The sequence below is a fragment of the Penicillium cataractarum genome, assembly GCF_028827025.1.
Source record: "Penicillium cataractarum strain IBT 29864 chromosome Unknown utg000001l, whole genome shotgun sequence".
NCBI classification, from domain to species: Eukaryota; Fungi; Ascomycota; class Eurotiomycetes; order Eurotiales; family Aspergillaceae; genus Penicillium; species Penicillium cataractarum.
In genome coordinates, this window is record NW_026622737.1 from 4,849,201 (window position 1) to 4,860,852 (window position 11,652).

Sequence of the window (11,652 nt, forward strand, 5' to 3'; positions counted from 1 at the left end):
GGAGCCGATAGTAGCCGACACGGATATATTTTTCTTTTTTGCCGAAGTTCTCAAGAAATCCCGAACAACACTCGCTCGGAAAGCCGGGCGGGTCCCTTGCAAATCGGGCCGTCAACTTGTCTCCGTCCTACATAAGCTATAGTTTCCTTCTTTTGGACTCGATTGTCAGGATCCCGGAAGCTTGGAGATTGACATTGTCTAGGGCTGTTCTCCCATGCCCTGGGCTGGGCTTCAATTAGTCTCTCCTGCCAAATGATAGTTAGTTTCCTCTCTAAAAAAAACCACGACTAGCGCCACGAGGTCACGGGCTTTCTTACCCTAATTGCGGACTCGGGGCACGGGATATCTGTACCCGGTTGTAGCATGTACAAGAACAGATAACGTAGAGATAACTATATTGGCGGAGTATGATAATTGCAATTATGCAAAACCCCCAATTGCCCCTGATATATACTTCGTCATAAACTTTGACAGGATTCCATGGGGGCCCAAGCCAGAACCCCCCGCAAAGGCTACACTGTAAAGGGACACCGGGCCACGAAATCTCGCAAAAGCCACCTCCGGAGTCCGTCAACCCCCCACTACATGCAATTTACCCGGGGAATTTCATAAACCTGGGGGCTTGGCTGCCATCACTTGTACTTCTTTTTTTTCTTTTCCTTAAACAATTCCATTGTCACTCTACTACTTTCTTTTTGCTTCCTTTCCTTCCCCCCTCTCTACCCCGCCATAAAAAAAGAAAAAACGTCAAGACCCTGCACCCCGCCATGTCTGCCCCGCAGGAGCTCGTCCCGCAAACAGAATCCATCGCGGAGGTCTACGCGACCGACGATGCCTCCGTGAGCTCGGTTGCCCCAGAGCACCAGCAGCGCTGGACCGGTCTCATTACCAAGTTCAACAAGGAGTACAACCATCGCCCTGACTTCGTGGCCCGCAGTCCCGGCCGTGTCAACATCATCGGAGAGCACATCGACTACTCCCTCTACGATGTCCTCCCGACCGCCGTCAGCGTCGATGTGATCATGGCCGTCAAGGTCGTCCCCGCTGGTCCCTCCGGCTCGACCGTCAAGATTGCCAATGTCGCACCGGAAAAATTCCCCGCGCGCGAGTTTAGTGTCCCGCACGACACTGATATCGAGATCGATCCTAAGAAGCACGAGTGGGTGAACTACTTCAAGGCCGGCCTGCTCGGCGCTTTGAAGTTCTTGCGCAAGGAGAATGCTGGCTCGCTGGTCCCTGTTAGCATGGAGATCCTGGTCGACGGCAATGTGCCCCCCGGTGGTGGTATTTCTAGCAGCGCTGCCTTCGTGTGTGCTAGTGCCCTGGCCGTCATGAAGGCCAACAACCACAACGTGTCGAAGCAGGATCTCTTGGATCTCGCTGTTGTTTCCGAGCGTGCTGTCGGTGTCTACTCTGGCGGGTGAGTATTCCTCTTCTACCCAAAATGTGCAATTGGGACAACCCATTCCAAGGAACCCTCTCTAACGCTATTCATCTCTACCTACAGTATGGACCAAGCTGCCTCCATCTTCTCGAAGCGCGGCTTCCTCCTCTACACCAAATTCTACCCCCAATTCAAGGCCCAACACATCCCGATCCCCAAGGCCACCGACGAAATCACCTTCCTCATGGCCCAGAGCTTCGTCACCTCCAACAAAGCCGAGACCGCCCCGCGACACTACAACCTGCGCGTAGCCGAGGTCACCCTGGCCGCCGTGATCCTAGCCAAGAACTTCGGTCTGACCCTGCCCAAGGACAACAGCTCGCTGGGCTACAGCCTCCGCAACTTCCACGAAGAGCTGATGACCAAGGAAGAGCGCCTGCACGACCCGCTGGAGTACCAGATCGACTCCGTCATCCAGGCCGTCCAGGACGTACTCACCAAGGAAGAGGGCTACACTCGCGAGGAGATGGCCACCCTGCTGGACATCAGCGTCGCCGAGCTGGAGTCCAAGTTCCTGTCTTCATTCCCAGTGCAGGCCGAGCGGTTCCTCCTGCGCCAGCGTGCGCTGCACGTCTACAAGGAGGCTCGCCGTGTGTTGGACTTCAAGGCTTGCCTGGCCAAGGCGTCCAAGCTCGATGACAAGCGTATCCGCTATTTGGGCCAGCTGCTGAACGAGTCGCAGGAGTCGTGCCGTACCGCTTATGACTGCAGTGCTCCCGAGGTTGATGAGATTTGTACTATTGCCCGCAGCGCGGGTACGTGGGGTAGTCGCTTGACTGGTGCGGGTTGGGGTGGCTGCACTGTGCACATGCTGCCTCAGGGTAAGGTTGACGCTGTCACGACTGCCCTGCGGAACGAGTACTATCTCAAGAAGTTCCCTGATATGAGCGAGGAGAAGCTGAAGCAGGCTATGGTTATCAGCAAACCGTCTAATGGCTCGTTTGTGTACGTGATTTCTACAACATGATGAAGGGATGAGATTGAGCTAATATGCGTATAGGATTTTCGGTGCTGCTATTGACGAGGTTACCCTGTGAGATTCTTGATATAATGAACCTGGTGGGGTGGGATCTTCATATATAAATGTTCTAGAAACATTTCAAGTTCTGAAAGTGCCCTCAATCGACCCATAAAGTATTCACCATATACTCGATGTAGAACGGGGAGCGTCGGCTGTTGAAAGTATGCATGGCTCCCAGCAAAGCCTCTTAGAGCTTGGTACTTGTAGAGGAGGCCACTTGTAGAAGAAACAAGTTGAAACAGTCTCCGAAGGCCATTTTTGGCTTCATTCGGGAGCCTCGTGAAGAGTGACGCATTGGGGCTGGAGTTTTTGAAAACTGTACATCCCTCGCTGGGACCTTCAAGCGATGGGCTCTTCTCCTTCGGATGAGGGGGTGTTAGAAGAATATGACGGGTTACCAACAACTCATCAAGTCTTATTCTTAACGGCTGCCTTTCCGAAGAAGTCACTCATTTTCTTCATGCCAGTTGTGTTGACCTTCTTCAGGTCACGCACTCCCCGAGACTCAGATGCCTTGGCTTTCTTCTCTTCTTCATCCTTTCGCCGCTTCTTCTCAGCCCGATCCTCAACCTCTTCGTCATCCAACCCACGCTTGCGGCTGAAGTCAGACACGCCCCGCGAAGCTATAGCCTCCGCTCGTAGGGTGGCAAGCTCCTTGAGACGGTCGGTCAACGGCTTGAGATCCAAGGGTGAATCCGGGGAGGCGAGCATTTCATCGATTCGAGAGGATAGAGCGGACGACAAATAGGATTCCTTCATGAATGACAAGGAAATAGAAACCCGCTGCAAGCGGCGGATGTCGTCTGACTCGTCACCGGCAGGCTGAGGTACAGGAGTAGTTTCACCAGCAGGCGTTGACACCGAGGGAGTCGCAGTTGTGGCCATTGTCGAAGGCGAGTCTGACCTCTCATCCGATTCGACTGGGTTCGCCTCGCTCTCCTTTGAGCCCTGGTTTGTCAACGCATCGTCACGCTTGACCGACATCAATGGAGCAGCCAATGCCTGACGGATGAAACGCTCCTCCAAGCTCGCAGGTAGCCCCTGCGCGGCCATCCGCTCTGCCTTGGCGAGCAATTCCTTGAGAAGCTTGGTCTCGCTGAATCGGAACATGTTTTCATCACCAGCCTCCACGGTATCACAGACGGCCTCGGCGCGAGCAAGGAGAGTTTTGCGGAATGTTTCGTCGTAGAGGACGTGGCGGAAGTGTGGGTGTAGGTCATCATTCGAGTCAATTATGTCGTCCAGCGGCTGGAATAGGGATTGTCCGGTCTTCGAAGAGGATGAAAGAAGTGGGACCAGGAAGAAGGCTGCATCTATTGGTGTTGCGACCAGCAATTCAGCCTTCTTGGCAATTGACGCTGTCGCGGGTGACTTCTCATCTTTTGACGTGGACTCGGTCGATTGGTGTTTCTTAGGGGTGAACAGAATACTCCGAGGGGCTGATGCGGGTGATGCGACAACTGTAAACTCGAAAATTCCGCGTTCTGGGCAAAAAAGGTAGCGAGATAGGTCGCCGGACTGCGGGTTCGGCAGGGAGAGTAGACGCGCGTTGGCGCTGGTATTGGACGGAAGGATGAAGGTCTTGCTGGGCTTTTCGGCAGAGGTCAATGCTTTTGTCTGCTGCTCAGAGGCAGATTCAGACTTCGCCGGAGGAGCAGCAGAGCGAGTGCGGGGCATTTTTGCGACAGATGGGTGGACTGGCGAGGGAAGTGAGGCCGAGTGGATTTAAAAGGGAAATCGCGAAGACGCGCCTGGACGCGCCTTGCGGAATCATGTGCGGGCCGAGCCATGCAGGTGATCTCTCACATCTCACATCCCATGCGACGTCCTTGCGGCCTGAAACTATTGCGCATTCTTAACATTTCTTGCATCGTCGGCATTGGAGATTTTTTCTTATTTCTTATTTCTCTTTTATCGACAAGCTTCCTGCTCTTTTTGTCGTGACCAAGTCTTGACGTACGCCCGCGGGGCGGCTGAAGCTGCTGGGAATGCTGCCTCATGTTGATTTCGATTCTTGACCGATCCCTTGATTGCAAGCTACCAGTAAGTGATTTTTTTGTCATGGCAATGGCCTGAGTAGGCGATTTCTGATCTCTCCGCTAGTGGTGGACCCTGCATGGCCGCCGAAATCTCCCCGCGATGCCCTCCTCAGCTCGCCGGGAGGACGAAGGAAATACGAGGACATGCAACAGCGCCGACAACTCCTTTCCTCCCCGTTGAAACGCTCAAACACAACACCCAACTTCCGGTCAAAAGCCGATCAAATTCTGGACGAGGGCGTGGATGAGGATGACAGCGAAGAAGACGAAGAGACACTGCAGCTGAAGCTCGCGGAGATCCAGGCTCGCCTCAAGTTGAAACAACTACAAAAGAGTCGAGGGAGATCCGGAACTGCGAGCTCGCACACAGAAGATGGGGAGGAGAGGCGCCTTCGTCCTTCTTCCGGTATCATACGGTCTCAAAGCCACGCTTTGATCCCGAAAAGCCCCCAGGCAGTGCCACGAAAGGCACCCACGGATAGTGTTCAAGTGCCATTGTCGCCGACGCGACGAGAAGATCCCCCTAAGGCACCATGGTCCCCTCAGAGATATAAGATGGGCATCGACAAGGGCTGGACAGCTGCCGATGTCTCTCTCAAACGGCCCCCGCGGCCAACGAGTCAACTCGGAACTCGAAGCAATGCCATGTCGCGATCGAATGATGTGTTCTCAGAAAGGCCCCAAACCTCACCAAGCAGTGGAGGTTTGAATAGGATCAAAAGCTTCAGCGAGCGAATGGCCGAAGGCCGAGCGGCTGAGAAGCTCCGTATGGAGAAGGCCGAGAAGGCCGAGAGAGTCAAGGCAGGCCGGAGCTCAGGCTTCCAATTGGATAAATCTGAGATTGAGGCTTTCAAGATGGCGGCTGCAAAAGAACAGCCTTCGACTCCGTCGTCTGTGAGTCGGGAGCCGCAAGCGCCAAGTTTCAGTCGTGAGGATATCCTCAGATCTATGGGTACATCTCGTTCTGGAATGACAAAGCGCAGCCAGACAACACCCAGCGTCAGAAATAATGAAGGCCACATGAGAGCCTTGTCAGACAAGGCGTCTGACGGAACTGAACAGAGAGGAAGCACACCAGACCCGTCCAAGTTTGAGTCCTATTCTGGGCTCCACCTGTCGAATCGTATTCTTCCGCACTCCTTTTTGAGCCGCAGTCTGGCCGATAAGAGAACCCTCAAGATCCCTGATCTTCTCAAGACAGTCAAAGCGCCTGCTTTTGAACTTCCAGAAGAAATAGATGGCGATTTCGTGGTATTTGGAATTGTCGCGTCAAAGTCTGATACCAAGCAGACCAAGGATTCAGGAAAGGCCACTACCAAGACAGCTGACCCCTACGATGATGGGATGAATAATACCAACAGCTACATGGTCATGACATTGACTGACCTTGAGTGGACCATTGACTTGTTCCTTTTCGATACAGCATTTCCCCGGTACTACAAAATATCGGAGGGTACTCTCATCGCGATCCTGAACCCAACTATCATGCCTCCCCCAAAGCATAAGCTTGACACCAATCGGTTCAGTCTGGCTTTGTCCTCATCTGATGACAAGATTCTCGAAATAGGAAAAGCCCAAGACATTGGCTTCTGCAAGTCCGTCAGAAAAGATGGGAAAACATGCGAGTCTTGGGTAGATGCTCGAAAGACGGAATTTTGTGATTTTCATGTGGATCTTCAAGTGCGCCGCACTCAGGGTTCGCGCTCTGGTGTCAACAGCGGTACGGGTATGTTTGGTGGAGGCGGCAAATCCGGTTCACGTACTGGCGTTTGGCAAGAGTCGAAAGGCCGTGGTCGAGGCTCACGTTTTGGAGGCTCGGATGGTTCTAGACCAGATGGCAAATTGAAGGCAGAGGGTGCCCAATATCACATGGGGACCCAGTCCGTCTATTACGTCGCTCCTGGGCCCAGAAATGGGGGAGCTGGTCGCGCCTCATACAATCCCGCTGCGGGACACTCGGCCGCAAGGCTACTAGATGCCAACGACGATCCTTTCATTGCGGCCGGCATGATGGGCCGTGGCATGGAGAACAAGGAAGAGCGGATGAGAAGACGCCTGGCAGCTCAGCAGCGTGAGCGTGATATCACCCGAAAGCTTGTTGCTGGCCGCTCCGGTGGTGTCGGTGCAGATTATCTTCGGACCCGCACTGCCAATGAAGGCCAAGCCAACGGTGAAAACAAGGAGAAAACGCCGGGGACTCCTTCAACACCGAAGGCACTGCCCTCGAGTCAGAGTCTGAACTTTGTCACCTTCGGCAAAGCGAACAATGTTCGCCTTAGTCCTATGAAACGGGCCCATGATGGTGACAAACCTCATGGTAGTGGGGTCAAGAAAACTCGGTTTATCACCTCTAAAGGAATCAGAGAAGCCGGCCGAGATAGCCTGGGCGGGGATGCTACCCCCGGGCGACGGATACTTTCGGACGATGATGAAGAAGATGACTTGGAATTTATTTGATTGCATTGTTTGAGATACCACCTTGTGTTGGTCTTCCCAGCATCCAGTCCCCTGACCTGGTTGTTTTATGATGGTTACGACAGAACAAAAAAGGCACCTTGCATGAGACGAATTTCCTTTGTTATGCTATTCGAATAGGTGCCTATCTGACTCGCACCCCACTGGGCATAGATCAATAAAATCAGCATGCCTTGAATTTCATGGCGCTTTTCAATTGATAAACAGTATCCAGTTTTTGCAAATATCTAATGTTCTCCATTTTGTGCGGACATTGTTCTCTTCAATCTCCCATACCGCTCAACCGCCCCTTGCCTCCTTTTCCACATATATTTCCGTTTCTGATCACCTATCAAACTTGATGCTGCGACTGTTGCGATGGAGCCCGAAGCAGCGTGCCCCAAATCATGAGAGCCACAGCCAACATCGCCAGCAAAATGGGTTGTAGCACCGATACTCCCTTAGCCTGCGCAATAGCACCAATCATAAAAGGAAAGACAGCCCCTCCACCCATAGAAAACGCAGCCGCAAACCCAATAGCCGCGACATGCAAATGCTTTGGCAACATCCGAGTAGCAACGACCACAACACCCGGGAAAATTGTTCCCAGGAAAAACCCAACCAGCGCGACTGCCACCGCCGAAACGATGAAATCAGGAACGAGCCAGAAAATCAGTTCCAGCGCGATGGCAAGAACAATGTAGACGATAATGGAGAGTTTCTCTCCAATGCGAGGAGAGACAAATCCTAGCACGAATCGGCCAACCGTGACGCCGAGCCAGAAGCCTGTTTCGGCCATACCGGATGCAAAGGGACTGCCGTGGCGGACGTTCGTCATGAACACGACGATCCATCCTCCAATAGCGACTTCGCAGCCGCCATAGAGGAACAGGAAGATGGCGCATACCCAGGTAACTCTGTATGTGAGAGATAGTCTTGTCTGATTGAGGGATCCACCTCCTTCTCTGCCTGGGGCAGATGGGTGATCCTGTTGATACTTGGTGCCTGTTTCTGTCCAGAAGGCGCTGGTGGCATTGATGAGTTCAAGGACAGCGGCTCCAGTCTTGGGGTATTCGTCAGCCTTTGCAATATCCAGAAGCTACATAGCCCAGAGTGGAGAGGTAAGATACGTACCAGCAGATAATAGTATGAGTTCCACTGCCAGCCAGCTTTCGTGATCAGAGTTGTCGCTACCAGAGGACTAACTGTAGCTCCCACACCGTAGAATCCATGGAAACAACCGAGTACTTCGTGGGAATTCGCCAGACTGCTAATCCACACGTTCCACCCCGCATTCTGAATACCACTTCCCAGCCCAACAAAGATATACATGATCACCAGGACTGGGAATGGCGGGTTAGTCGATATGACTGCAAAGGCCAGTACATGACATGCTGGTCCGATAAACGCCACCCCTCGACGGCCGAGACGTTGATGAATCAGGTTACTTAGGATGGCAGACACAGTGTAGCCAAAGAATGGCGACAGGAACACCAGTGAAATAACCGTATAGTTCTTCTGGTAGGAAAGCTCGAGCTAGATAATGTATGGAAATCCCGATTAGTAATGTTTATTTTTCCTTTTAAAATTGTCCATGAAGGTAGTACAAACGTAAGGAATGATAGATCCATATGCAGCGTCGTTGGAGCCCATCACAAATGCACACCAGAATGTTGCGAGGACCCTCCATATCATAGTCTTTGACCCATTCCATCGGAGGGCGACGTTGACAGCATGCAGTGGAGGAGTGTCATCCTCGGATCTTGGAGTCACCGGGGTAGATGTAGGGTGTATCTCATCACTAGGAGAGACTGAGGGTGGGCCAGCAAGGCTCGGATCAGCAAGGATAGTCTGCTCTGTAGCCATGTCTCCTGATAAGCTAGAATCTGTGAAGGAAATGAGGCGTACTTGAAGTTGCTGATGGTGTTCCGGTGGATCTTTCCACTTACCTAAAAGCGGGGAAAATACGACCTCTTCATGTTTGATCAGTCATAGTTATACTACCACACTATATAGACTCACCCGGGGGGCCTGAATTCTACATTAGGCTTTTACAGTCTTGAAGATAAAAGTGCTTCATCATATGAGTGCTCTCAATTCATTGACAGGTCAGCGAAACCGCTGGTTTCTTGCTCTATCCATTGATGTCCGAATTACAATCCCACAGAGCCAGGGAAAGATATGATAATGACAGGACAGAAATTCAGAGAAGAACCAGAAACCGAAAACAGAAAAACAAAAAAGTAGATCCAAACTCCCCAAACCCATTCCTAGAAAAGACACGAGTTACCTGGTATCCTGATTCCACCATATTCAAACCCACGCGCCAAGTTGAAGCAGAAGAATCCAGTGCTCGGAAAGACACGCATGTCATGGCTAGGGTAAACATTAAATCGCTTGAGAAAGGGAATAAAAAATAAAGAAAAAGGGAGAGAAAAAAAAGAGACAACGACGCCACAGAGAATTCGGACGGCAATAAGCAGTATGGCAGTAGCTTGAATAAAGAATTGTCGTGCATCCGGAATTCCAAGCAGCAAAGGAACCTGCGGGTCGGGACGAACAGACCGAGCAGGACACAAAGACGAAAGCGAGAGAAACGAAGGCGCAATAAGTCGCTGATCGATGCACCATGTCAATGAAAAATCGTTGCGAGGCAACAGAGTCATCACTCTAGCTACTGAGAGTGCAGTAGTGAACACAGAAATGAGACTAAGTCGACGACGCAGTAGAAGCACCTGCCCGAGTGGTGCGGGTCTTCTTGGCAGAGGGTGGGGTCAACGGGGATTCGCCCGAAAGGTCGGCCTCGCGCTTTGTAGATGGGGCAGGGGAGGATGATTCCTCAATAGCCTGCTTCTTACGCAGCCACTGATCGAATGGGCTGATACGCTTCCGCTTGGCTGCGGCGTTCGTACCAGTCGGGGTCTCCTCATCCTGTGCTGTGAGACGAGCGTTTGATCGCAGAAGACGAGTCGAACCAGGAGCTTGGGGCGCTTGTGGGGACTTGGGGGTAACAGCGGGTGTCTTGGTGGTGATATGAGGGATCTGGGCCTCGGGAATCTGGGCTTCAGCCACCTCGGCATCCTCTTCGTCGGTGGCATCCTCTTCCTCGAGGGGGGGACTACTCTTGATCGCAGCAGGGAAGAGAACACGGGGCTTGATGGAGCTGCGAGTGAGAGGCTTGACCCGATGCAGAATGTCTGGGTTGGCTGCGAGAAGGTCCGGCCGGGAAGCAAACAGACCCAGGTCATCCTCATCATCGTCCTGCTCATCAAGATCAGCAAACTTGGTGAAGACCTTCTTACCACGGCTGCATAAAACGTCGTTAGAGAAAGTTCAAAGTTAGGAGAAGTGAGGTAAAGTGAAAATACTTACAAGATCATGGTAATTCCTTCATCCGAGTTGGGCGAGTGGTCTTCCTCGCTAGATGAACTCTGGTGGTGGCGTCTGCCGGAACAAGAGTTAGAGCCGTAAAAAATTCACAGAGGGGAATTAAAATAAACTCACCTGGGAGTAGTGACCGAGGTACGCTGCGAGCTAGCACCCTCACCAGCTCCCTGCATACGAGCAGCAGCCTTCTTACCCTTCTTAACAGGAGAGTCCGCCTGTGAAGAAAATGGGTTGCCCGAGGTAGGACCAGAAGTGGGGATACGATCACGGGAGTCGGTGAAGATTTGAATCTCGTTAGAGGAAGAGGTCTCAAAGCTCTCCAGTGAGAAAGGAGATGGCTTCTTGGATGACATCTTGCCGGTTGATGGGAAGAGAGTGCGAGATGTAGATGATAAATCGCCTTGGATCGTTCGCTTAGACGGGGTTTTAGCAGGAGTCGGCAGGGCCTGAGTCGCTGCGGGGCGAGGGTGAGAGAGTGAAGAAGGGTGACGATGAGAGACGGAAGAAGAAAGACGTTGAGGGTATCCGGAAATTTCAGAAATAGGCTCGCTTGTCGATAGCGAGGAGTCAGACTGCTGTCCAAAGGCTTCTTTCCTAATTGACTTCCAGCTCTGATCTGTCTCCCCATCAACTCTTGGATACTTCCTCGGTGACCCTCGAGATCGCATCTTGCTCGGTGAGCTTGGGCAAACTGGTTCGGGCGTTCTTTCCATTGATCTGGCTGCACGCTGGCTTGCTATTCTAGTCGAAAACCGAGGCGGATATGGCTCATATTGGTCGTATTTAGCCCCGTGGAGTGGTGCAGAGGGGACTCGCAGGTTTGACAGCGAGTCTGGCGGGGGAGTCTGCAGACGCGGTGGGGGAGTCGTCGCCATTGTGATCGATCGCGCTTGACGAGGAGTTCCAGAGGTCTATGGCGATCCAAGTGTCCAGACTTTGAGGACCTTCAAGGGATGTGTTGCTGGTTGCAACCCGGAACAGCCCTGATTCTCGATTGACGTTGACACTGGGTGAAACAAGGGCGCAAATGTACTTGATCGGAAGACGAGTAAAACGAATTCAGTCGAAAGGAACGATTCGATAACAGACGGAGTATAGCAGTTCTTTCGTGATTATCGAAGCAGTAATAGTTGCAACGTGAGTGAGGAAGAAGTGAAGAAAGGGCGAGGTCCCTTGGAAGGGCTGGAAGGGCGGCATGCTTGGAGGAGCCCAGCCACCTCAAATGTTCACCGCCCCCCAGTCGGTACCGCCTTGGCGATTAGACTTCCCGCCCCGCGGTTCGCTAGTCCCGCGTATCGATTGTTGAC

General features: G+C 52.4%; 5 protein-coding genes across 5 annotated transcripts; 2 read left to right on the forward strand and 3 right to left on the reverse strand.

Annotated features, from left to right (window-relative positions):
• Nucleotides 1-767: 767 nt before the first annotated feature.
• On the forward strand, nucleotides 768-2,481 carry N7496_001701 (uncharacterized protein; the record flags this gene model as incomplete). The annotated part of the gene is made up of 3 exons (XM_056694632.1): nucleotides 768-1,420; nucleotides 1,508-2,389; nucleotides 2,445-2,481. The coding sequence occupies 3 exons, from the start codon at nucleotides 768-770 to the stop codon at nucleotides 2,479-2,481; spliced, it is 1,572 nt and encodes a 523-aa protein (XP_056561361.1).
• A 392-nt stretch (nucleotides 2,482-2,873) lies between these two features.
• On the reverse strand, nucleotides 2,874-4,142 carry N7496_001702 (uncharacterized protein; the record flags this gene model as incomplete). The annotated part of the gene is made up of 1 exon (XM_056694633.1): nucleotides 2,874-4,142. The coding sequence occupies one exon, from the start codon at nucleotides 4,140-4,142 to the stop codon at nucleotides 2,874-2,876; it is 1,269 nt and encodes a 422-aa protein (XP_056561362.1).
• On the forward strand, nucleotides 4,039-6,961 carry N7496_001703 (uncharacterized protein; the record flags this gene model as incomplete). Its single annotated transcript, XM_056694634.1, has 2 exons — nucleotides 4,039-4,174; nucleotides 4,569-6,961. The coding sequence occupies 2 exons, from the start codon at nucleotides 4,039-4,041 to the stop codon at nucleotides 6,959-6,961; spliced, it is 2,529 nt and encodes an 842-aa protein (XP_056561363.1).
• A 349-nt stretch (nucleotides 6,962-7,310) lies between these two features.
• N7496_001704 (MFS transporter) lies at nucleotides 7,311-8,824 on the reverse strand (the record flags this gene model as incomplete). Its single annotated transcript, XM_056694635.1, has 3 exons — nucleotides 7,311-8,039; nucleotides 8,093-8,494; nucleotides 8,570-8,824. 3 exons carry the CDS (start codon nucleotides 8,822-8,824, stop codon nucleotides 7,311-7,313), a joined length of 1,386 nt encoding a protein of 461 aa, XP_056561364.1.
• Nucleotides 8,825-9,667: 843 nt separating this feature from the next.
• Nucleotides 9,668-11,220, reverse strand: N7496_001705 (uncharacterized protein; the record flags this gene model as incomplete). Its single annotated transcript, XM_056694636.1, has 3 exons — nucleotides 9,668-10,265; nucleotides 10,331-10,402; nucleotides 10,463-11,220. The coding sequence occupies 3 exons, from the start codon at nucleotides 11,218-11,220 to the stop codon at nucleotides 9,668-9,670; spliced, it is 1,428 nt and encodes a 475-aa protein (XP_056561365.1).
• Nucleotides 11,221-11,652: the final 432 nt, after the last annotated feature.